Source organism: Amphiura filiformis, chromosome 10, assembly GCF_039555335.1.
Source record: "Amphiura filiformis chromosome 10, Afil_fr2py, whole genome shotgun sequence".
Lineage (NCBI taxonomy): Eukaryota > Metazoa > Echinodermata > Ophiuroidea > Amphilepidida > Amphiuridae > Amphiura > Amphiura filiformis.
Genome location: NC_092637.1, coordinates 3,198,533 through 3,209,636, shown reverse-complemented (window position 1 = coordinate 3,209,636; position 11,104 = coordinate 3,198,533). Strand labels below are relative to the sequence as shown.

At 36.2% G+C, this 11,104-nt stretch overlaps 1 protein-coding gene across 1 annotated transcript; it reads right to left on the bottom strand.

Moving 5' to 3' along the window:
* Positions 1-5,266: 5,266 nt before the first annotated feature.
* Positions 5,267-11,104, bottom strand: LOC140163325 (GTPase IMAP family member 9-like). Its single transcript, XM_072186724.1, has 3 exons — positions 11,089-11,104; positions 9,345-9,717; positions 5,267-5,606 (listed from the first exon to the last, which is right to left on the bottom strand). Exons 1-3 carry the CDS (start codon positions 11,102-11,104, stop codon positions 5,267-5,269), a joined length of 729 nt encoding a protein of 242 aa, XP_072042825.1.

Genomic DNA, 11,104 nt, shown 5'->3' with positions numbered 1-11,104 from the left:
AAGGTAAAAAAAACACTGAAAGTCTGATATGCTTCCTTTCACATAGTGACGTACGTGCGATATATCAAGGGCGTAGCCAGCTTTTGTCAGGGCAAAATAAATTTGTAAATGTGGAGTTCATCGCTCGCTTCTTTCTTTCTTTCTTTCTTTCTTTCTTTCTTTCTTTCTTTCTTTCTTTCTTTCTTTCTTTCTTTCTTTCTTTCTTTCTTTCTTTCTTTCTTTCTTTCTTTCTTTCTTTCTTTCTTTCTTTCTTTCTTTCTTTCTTTCTTTCTTTCTTTCTTTCCGGCAGCCATGCCACAGTGTGATAGGTAATCCATTCAGCGAGAGTCTTTTCAATTTATTTACATGATGCGCCTTATGCACGAAAAAACAACATTGATTTGCTTATATTTTCCTATTTTTCTATTTGCAGCAATCAAACCAATCAAAGCACCAACTGCCGTTCCAATACCCGGAATTATCGAACCGACTATAGCTCCGGTTTTAATCATACTTGCTCGATTTTCATCCCTTAACTTCTCTGCTCTTTCTTTAGCCGCTCTATTTTCCGCTTGTATTTGTTCCTCTAGCTCCATTTTCTCTTTCGCTGCTGCTGCTGCCGCTTCTTCTTCTTCTTCTTCTCTCTTTTTCTTTGCTGCTGCTGCCTCTACTCTTCTTGCTTCTGCGTCTTCTAAATTTTTCATTTTGTTGGCTTTATATTTCTTGCTTTCTTTCTTCCATCTGTTTCCGTCTTCGATGACTGCCTCGAGTTTTGCTATCTTTGCGCGGAGTGGCTTTATTGCTTCTTGCCGTTGCTGTTCAATTTCAGCTTTTTGCATCTCTTCCATTTTTCTTATTTCAGTTTCCACTTTTACATATCTTGCAGATGAATAGTATGTTCCACCGTTACTCTTCACAAGCTCATCAATCAAAGCAAAGAGTTCGTTTACCTGCACTTCAGTATCTTCATAACGATTGCTGATGGCAATGTAGCGTTGGTTGCATTCTTCCATGAGTGTTGCTAAGTATTTCGGAACGGTTTTCTTCCAATCTTCAATACTTATTTTATCATGGTCGAGGTCGTCTTTTCGTGTGAATACGATGATTGTACGACTGCGGTAAAAATAAGAAACAAGTTTGTTACTAATTCAGGTTTTGACGTAAAGGATCAAGGATGACGGGTAATTTATCGGTTTGTTCTCCTCCTCCTCCTCAATTTCGGGGATTTGTCAGATTTTTGTATAGATTTTTCAAAACTGTTTAGATTTTGGAATACTTTATGAAACCTTAATACATATAAATAGGTTTATTAGAGAACATGGATCACTTTCAAGACTTTTTGTGGTACTCTAGGGGGTTTATCTCTCAGAATCTTACATTTAAAACAAACAAGAAATGTCTTTAAAAAGACAACTCCATGGATGAAGATCATGTTTCATAATTTTGCATTGCAAGTACTTGGAATGTTAGTAAATTTGAATGTTTGGCACAACTATAAACCGGGTGCGAAATATTGGCATTTATTGGTAAATACTACCAATGACATACTTGGAAATACTTAAAATTTTTATGGTTAAAGCTGAATTGAAAATGTGTGCTAAATAGGTCTATACATTTAATTCATACTTGTCTGTAACAAACGGTCAATTGAAATCACTTCCTTCGAGTTTTACAACAATCCAACAATCTATATTCAGACAACCTTAAGAATGTTTGCTGCTTTAAAAGGGATTTCATATCAACCAAGTTTCATGACAATCATACTATCTATTATCAGTAACTGTTAACCTTGATATGACCTTGATGTTGTGACGCTTAAGGCCTAATTGTGATTAAATGCACCACTTTTTATGAAAATCCGACTATCAATCCTCAGTTGACATCAAATGCGCTTGACACCACTTTGAACATTCTGACAATCCAACACAATATATACTTAGTCGACCTCAAATGACCTTTAACAATTTTGGCATAAAATTGTTATCCACAATCTGACAATCTATACTGAATTCATATCGGATGACCTTGACCTGACCTTCAACATTTTCCGCTTACTAACCCATCATGTCCATAACCATGATAACAATATGTCTCCTTCAAATTCCTCTAAACTCTTTTATTCATAACGCCAAATTTCTGTCCTTTTACCTTTTCTGTGTTTTACCATTTACCAATATTTAGTAAATTACAGTTAACATCCATTAAAAGCATCGTATGTTATTAAAAAGAGCCTCCTCCTTTCCTCGAGCACTGTTGGAAAAGACCGCAAATACAGTGTTCAAAAGACCCCCCCCCCCCCTAAAATTACAAAACATTTCTTTGCATAACTTGACGTATATTGTGGTTTTATTGAGCAGAAATGGTAAAATCTATTTAGGAGTTACAAAACATTTCTTTGCATAGCTTGACATTCATTTTGTTGATTTGAAAAATCCAAAAAGCTGTGATTAGAGATATCATTTTGCTACCCTCCCAAAGTAATTTCTCCTTATAAAAACTAGTAATTTGATAAGTTAAAATAAGATTTTTAACGGAATAAATCTAAATAATATGATTATGCAGTTTATTCCGTTAAATATTTACTCCCATAATTTCCCTCATTCTTCAGGCCCTGCCCTCTATCGGGTGCTAATTTAAAGTTTAAGCTTGATTGCTATTGTTTCTTTGTAAGCCTGCGGCGCAACCTTGAACAATATTGTCCTTGAGATAACCAATCAGATGACAGAAAGCTCTATGAAGTATATGAATAGATTCATCAGGTTGGTAGATATTTATAATTAGGAATCTAACAAAAAAAACTATTTGCTGGTGCTAACACAGCTACATCCAGAGGGGGCGTCGACTTGCTCGCTTCATCAGGTAAGCTAACTGGATTCACAAAAGAGGTCCTGCCGAAATCAACAGAGACGGCGCAACCTTGAACAATATTGTCCCCGAGTGGGTTACGTTCTCCTTGGTTTTACGGGAAAGTACCTTAATTTTAACGATTTTTGTATATCAATGGGGGTTATATTGCTTTATATGAGCATAAAGTTATATGTTAAGAGAATAGGTCGAAAGAATCACACCAAAAGAGAAGCAATGGTTTCCATTTGTATTAGTGTTATTTTGCAATTTAAGCCAAGCAAGATATACAATTACAATCACAGATTGCTGAATTAATTGAATACATGAATACAAAAGCCACCTAAGTCCATGCGAAGCTATTTTGAGAGAAAAACCCGTGTATCATTTTAATTCCTTCAGTTAGATTTACCTGGTCAATATGGCAAGTTCTACGTGCAAATGAGTGGATTAACCTGTATTAGGTATGACGATTAGCATTTCAGGGACTTCGTGGGGTTCATTTTAAATTTTGGACTTTGGATTTTGGTTTTTTTGAATCATATACAAAGACAACAATGTTAGAATGAGATTACCACTCGTAAGATAATACAAAATAAAGCACACAGGTATGTATAATGTTGATAAGCATTCTGCCATGTAATATAAACCACACACTTTCCTTTATTAAACCCATTTTTTGTTCAAAAGTTATTCTCTAGCAATGAATGTGTTACAAGTGGACTTTTATACATACTGGATTTCAATCAATGTGTTACAAGACTCAAATCATGGTATTTGGTGATTCTTTCATACATGCTATTTTTCACATGCCCAATAGACATAGAGTATGAATTTGAGTTGTTCTTTCATGCATATGACAGGCCTATGTATAGCAACAATTTCCCATGCTTAACTCAATTTGGCCAAAGTATGGACTTAGGTGGCTTTTGTATTCATATATTCAATTATTACAATAATTTCAACCGTCAGTCGCAACACATACCCAGCAAGCACAAACGTTATCAACATCATTCGCAAAATGTTAGAAAAGGTTTCCAGAAAAAAGGGTATAAAAACGTTTTCATATCATTTAAAAAAATTTGTTGATAACCTACTGCAAATCTTCTAACATAACGTTATTCAAGTGTTGAGAAAATATTTGGCAAAAACATCTGCCAAAAATATTTTACATTAACATTTAAAAAAAAGCATTTTAAAAATATTGTTGTAGTGTGTTTCAATACAAAACATTTTAAAACGTTTCCATAACCTTTATATTACCCTACGTTTAATGTTAGTAAAACGTTTTTTATCTAAACCAAAACTTAAAATATAACATGTTTAAAACGTTTTAAAACCATTTTTGTGTTTTCTGGGTAGTGACGTTTTGTGATTTTGGTCATTTTAATGAAATTTGGCCCAAAGGCGTTAAATATCAAGTTCTTCAAGTCTATCTGACAAGAAAGTTCAACTATACTTAATTAATTAATAACTTTAATTAGTAAATTGACCTATGTTAACAATTCCGTAAGAATATTATATTTCCGTCACAAACTGACGTACAATCAACATGCGCCACTATGTGCTGCGGTTAATCGGACTTGATGGCATTCGGCAAGTCAGCATTACATCGCTCAATGAAATATACGCTTCAGAATTGGGCCGAAAACCCCAAACCCTCCGTTTCACAGATGAGGGGTGATGTGGCATAAAGAAAAAAAAACACTGAAAGTCTGATATGCTTCCTTTCACATAGTGACGTACGTGCGATATATCAAGGGCGTAGCCAGCTTTTGTCAGGGCAAAATAAATTTGTAAATGTGGAGTTCATCGCTCGCTTCTTTCTTTCTTTCTTTCTTTCTTTCTTTCTTTCTTTCTTTCTTTCTTTCTTTCTTTCTTTCTTTCTTTCTTTCTTTCTTTCTTTCTTTCTTTCTTTCTTTCTTTCTTTCTTTCTTTCTTTCTTTCTTTCTTTCTTTCTTTCTTTCTTTCCGGCAGCCATGCCACAGTGTGATAGGTAATCCATTCAGCGAGAGTCTTTTCAATTTATTTACATGATGCGCCTTATGCACGAAAAAACAACATTGATTTGCTTATATTTTCCTATTTTTTCTATTTGCAGCAATCAAACCAATCAAAGCACCAACTGCCGTTCCAATACCCGGAATTATCGAACCGTCTATAGCTCCGGTTTTAATCATACTTGCTCGATTTTCATCACTTAACTTCTCTGCTCTTTCTTTAGCCGCTCTATTTTCCGCTTGTATTTGTTCCTCTAGCTCCATTTTCTCTTTCGCTGCTGCTGCTGCCGCTTCTTCTTCTTCTTCTTCTCTCTTTTTCTTTGCTGCTGCTGCCTCTACTCTTCTTGCTTCTGCGTCTTCTAAATTTTTCATTTTGTTGGCTTTATATTTCTTGCTTTCTTTCTTCCATCTGTTTCCGTCTTCGATGACTGCCTCGAGTTTTGCTATCTTTGCGCGGAGTGGCTTTTTATTGCTTCTTGCCGTTGCTGTTCAATTTCAGCTTTTTGCATCTCTTCCATTTTTCTTATTTCAGTTTCCACTTTTACATATCTTGCAGATGAATAGTATGTTCCACCGTTACTCTTCACAAGCTCATCAATCAAAGCAAAGAGTTCGTTTACCTGCACTTCAGTATCTTCATAACGATTGCTGATGGCAATGTAGCGTTGGTTGCATTCTTCCATGAGTGTTGCTAAGTATTTCGGAACGGTTTTCTTCCAATCTTCAATACTTATTTTATCATGGTCGAGGTCGTCTTTTCGTGTGAATACGATGATTGTACGACTGCGGTAAAAATAAGAAACAAGTTTGTTACTAATTCAGGTTTTGACGTAAAGGATCAAGGATGACGGGTAATTTATCGGTTGTTCTCCCTCCCTCCTCAATTTCGGGGATTTGTCAGATTTTTGTATAGATTTTTCAAAACTGTTTAGATTTTGGAATACTTTATGAAACCTTAATACATATAAATAGGTTTATTAGAGAACATGGATCACTTTCAAGACTTTTTGTGGTACTCTAGGGGGTTTATCTCTCAGAATCTTACATTTAAAACAAACAAGAAATGTCTTTAAAAAGACAACTCCATGGATGAAGATCATGTTTCATAATTTTGCATTGCAAGTACTTGGAATGTTAGTAAATTTGAATGTTTGGCACAACTATAAACCGGGTGCGAAATATTGGCATTTATTGGTAAATACTACCAATGACATACTTGGAAATACTTAAAATTTTTATGGTTAAAGCTGAATTGAAAAATGTGTGCTAAATAGGTCTATACATTTAATTCATACTTGTCTGTAACAAACGGTCAATTGAAATCACTTCCTTCGAGTTTTACAACAATCCAACAATCTATATTCAGACAACCTTAAGAATGTTTGCTGCTTTAAAAGGGATTTCATATCAACCAAGTTTCATGACAATCATACTATCTATTATCAGTAACTGTTAACCTTGATATGACCTTGATGTTGTGACGCTTAAGGCCTAATTGTGATTAAATGCACCACTTTTTATGAAAATCCGACTATCAATCCTCAGTTGACATCAAATGCGCTTGACACCACTTTGAACATTCTGACAATCCAACACAATATATACTTAGTCGACCTCAAATGACCTTTAACAATTTTGGCATAAAATTGTTATCCACAATCTGACAATCTATACTGAATTCATATCGGATGACCTTGACCTGACCTTCAACATTTTCCGCTTACTAACCCATCATGTCCATAACCATGATAACAATATGTCTCCTTCAAATTCCTCTAAACTCTTTTATTCATAACGCCAAATTTCTGTCCTTTTACCTTTTCTGTGTTTTACCATTTACCAATATTTAGTAAATTACAGTTAACATCCATTAAAAGCATCGTATGTTATTAAAAAGAGCCTCCTCCTTTCCTTGAGCACTGTTGGAAAAGACCGCAAATACAGTGTTCAAAAGACCCCCCCCCCCCCCTAAAATTACAAAACATTTCTTTGCATAACTTGACGTATATTGTGGTTTTATTGAGCAGAAATGGTAAAATCTATTTAGGAGTTACAAAACATTTCTTTGCATAGCTTGACATTCATTTTGTTGATTTGAAAAATCCAAAAAGCTGTGATTAGAGATATCATTTTGCTACCCTCCCAAAGTAATTTCTCCTTCCTAGTGATTTTATCATTTTGATACAACTGCTGATTAAAAACTTCAATGAAAACCTCATTTATGTCAAAATTAGCTTTAATGAATCATTGTTTTGCACTACATGATGGTTGCATGGGTGACTAAGGGATCAGAGACAAAAAGGTGAAGCAAAACAAAACAATTAAATCAATCATAACATTGATATCGAGAATGTTTTGTACATTACATGTATGGGATGTTGAAAAGTGCAAGTTTTTTTTAAAGCATCATTTTTGGACAATGTGATTATTTTTGGCCAAAACAAAAAGATTTTGAGAAGAAAGAACTTAGGGAGGGTATAAAAACGATTCCTTTATTCAGTGGCGTAACTAGGGGGCAGGGGGGGGGGGCAACATGCCCCGAGCGCCACCCTTAGGGGGTGCCAAATTGACTACACTACGCAAAAAAAGTTTCTTTATGGTTAGGAAATTTACCCACTATTAAAATCTAGCTACTAATTTCGTACGTTTTCTAAATAATCGCATCCGGGTGATTGTCCTACGCATTTTGACACCTCAATCACTATTCTACGACACTCCTGAGAAAAGATATGAATGTTTAAGTAACACGAGGTCGAAAAATGAAAATTGCAAAAAGGCCTATTCAAGTTTTCAGCATAAAAGACCACAAAACACAACAAATATGCAGATAACATTTTTTGTTTAATTGCTGAGCACATTTCAGGCATCATACTGCCGCTTCCAACTTCACTTGAGATGAATCTGTTTCTTTACCAGTCTTTCAATACTTTGTGTGTCCACCGTTGGCTTCCCTTACGGCAGCCACGTGGCGTCTCATGCTCCTAATAAGGCGTCGAATGTTACCTTGCTCAACCCCATTCCACTCGTTGATAACGATGCGACGCAATCCCACCAGAGTTGCATCTGCCTTTATCTTCTTGTTGACTCGTCTCTTGTGCTGATCCCAAAGGTTCTCCAAGGGGTTAAGATCAGGGCTTCTGGAGGGCCACTCAAGTGTCTCAATTCCTTCTGCTTCCAGGAATGCAGCTGTAATCATGACCTGTTTTGAATCCCTTTTCCAAATCCATCTCTCAAAACGTAAATGTCTTAGTACCCACTCACCTTTGTCTTTGATCATTCATCTGCACAATAAGCAAAGGATTATCTAACATGCATCAATTAAAATGCTTTAAATTAAAATTGAAAAGGCGGGAATAATGACACCGTCTTGGATCAGTAAATCAGCTCTAAAACCATTGAATAGGCTTCTTTGCAATTTTCATTTTCGACCTCGTGTTACTTAAACATTCATATCTTTTCTCAGGAGTGTCGTAGGGTAGTGATTGAGGTGTCAAAATGCGCAGGACAATCTCCCGCATGCGATTATTTAGCAAACGTACAAAATTGGTCGCTAGATTTTAATAGTGGGTAAATTTCCTAACCATAAAGAAACTTTTTTTGCGTAGTTTATATTGAATATGATTATTTTTGACCGAAGCAAATATGATTTTGAGAAGGGATATCTTTGGTAGGGTAGCAAAATTATTCCTCTATTCACAGGTTTTAAATTCAAGTTATGCAAAGAAATGTTTTGTAACTCCTAAATTGATTTTACCATTTTTGAAACACCGGCTCAATATTAAAACCTTCTAGAAAAACCCCGTACATGCAGGATGATTGCATGGTTGACTAAGTTATCGTATACATAAAAATTAAAGAAAACAAAAACACCATTAAACCAATCAAAACATTGATATTGATAATGTTTTTGTACATTACATGTATAGGATGTTGAAAAGTGCAATTTTTTCTGAAAGCATCATTTTTGGAAAATGTGATTATTTTTGGCCAAAACAAAAAGATTTTGAGAAGAAAGAACTTAGGGAGGGTATAAAAACGATTCCTTCATTCAGCGGCGTAACTAGGGGGCAGGGGGGGGGGGGCAACATGCCCCGGGCGCCACCCTTAGGGGTGCCAAATTGACCAATTCAGTATCGACTCTGCGTCCCTCCAAGCTTATAGACTTATAGACTTATAACTTATAGTAAGTCTCGAAGTGACCTTCTACATATAGCGAGTGGCCTTCCTATACATTTGAATGCAAAGGCGGCACAACGTGAGACTGCTGTGCAGCAAAACTATTTTGTTCAACTTTGTGATAATATTGTAATTGCAAAATGTGTAACAAGTTTGCAATTCAATTAATACTTAAATTTGATGATATTTATCTATAGCTCCAATCCCTTTCTGTATAGTGGTCAATGCATGAGGATTTGGTCACGCTTGCTGGTCTTGGTATGTCGTGCCCATGGGTCACGTGCGTATTTATTAAAGCGCATTTAAAAATATAAACACTTTTTAACACTTTTTTTTAAATTTTACCTCAAAAAATCTTCTCCAAATGTTTCACGAAGATTTCGAATACTCTTTTCTATCTCTGGGGTGAAGCGGCCAATGCTTAGAACTAACAGAAATGCGTGAGGTCCTGGAGACGAAACAATCAGGCACTTGGCTATTTCCATCAGCGAATCTGTGGTTTTGGTTTCTCCGTCAGTGTCAAAGAGGCCAGGTGTATCAACAACTTGGATCATTTTCCTTCCAACCAATTCCTTGATATAATTGCACTGTTTTGTCTTAGATGAACCACTAGTCTTGTCATCAAAACGCTCCTCATCTTCCTTCCTTTTCCCCAGTATCATGTTACCTGTTGACGATTTACCTCCTCCGGTACGTCCTATCAAAACCATACGTGTTTCTGTAAAAAAGAGCAATTTTACATGATGAAGCCTGGTGATGAAGTGCCAATTCTCATTGTTTTCCGCATTTATTTTGAGCTACATGTATTATGGTGATGAATCAGATCTTATATACATTTCAGTTTGCCTATCTACGACATGTTAATGTAAAGGTCGAAGGTTAACATTGTAGCTTAACATGGGTGCTTTTTTTGGAAAAGGTACTGCATGAGAGCGAACAAGAAATGTCTTTAAAAAGACAACGCAGTGAACTGGCAAAAATACGGCTTGGAAAATTGCACTCTATACAACATCCAGACAGCGCACAGTGTCATCGCCCCGATATCTTCATGGCAGAAATCGCCGTTGAATCCACAGCCACGCATAGCCATTTTGTTCCGACCTTATGAGACGCATTATTAGCCGAGTGACCTGACTAAGGCTACTGACAATAGCCGGGGTAATTGATTTCTCGCTGTGCGAGTAAGCTTGTATACGACATTGCGGTCAATGGCCATCGAACCTTATACTGCCTCCACGGGAGTAGTGAGTGCAGCTATAGCCTGCGCGCTGTAGTCCATACAGGACCAACGCAATATAAAATCAAAATTTTGGTCAGATTTTGAGTTCAAGACGCACAGTTCTTTTTCAAGACGCTAGCTAACGACTATAATATCTGTTCAACACGTATATTCAAGTGTAAGGAACCAGCTCTGGTTTCTTTAGACAAAACCATTTACGGGAGATATTCATCATTTTCTACCCCGGTATCCAAATATTTTCGTCTGATATCAAAATCGTGCATAGCACATTCACGTGTATCGGTCCCGGGTATTTATTTTAGTATCTCTGATGTACCAAGTAATTATTAGCCAGGCGATGTCGGTGTGCAGTGTTGCCGTCTATTTGTTTTGGTTACGACCGAGGTTACGATATTGGTTGTTATTGCATTGGACGAGGAATGGCCTATTACCAACACGGGATTTAGTCCTCTTTTTGCTAATAGGGCGAGATTCGTCGTATTTTGGTCACATTTATGCACATGTACGTAATCGGAAATATCGGAAATATCAAAATAATGACGTGGCTTACTAGACTAAATTTGCATTTCCATTTATAAATTGGCCAGGAACTCATAGAACGGCTTTCTTAAAACCAATAAACATATATAACGAGTACTTTCATTGCGTTATAATGCATTTGTAGATCTACAACAGTACAATAAATCCCAGCAAGTGTTAATTGATCCTTTCCACGTTACTGAAACAATCATCACCATCTGCACATCTCGTGCATGGATGTTTTGGCTGACAATCTCTGCTGTTGAAGAGACTTCATCAGTAGGCATATTACAAATATACATCTCTGCATATTATCATAACTATGCTTACCATTCAGTTGCGCCAT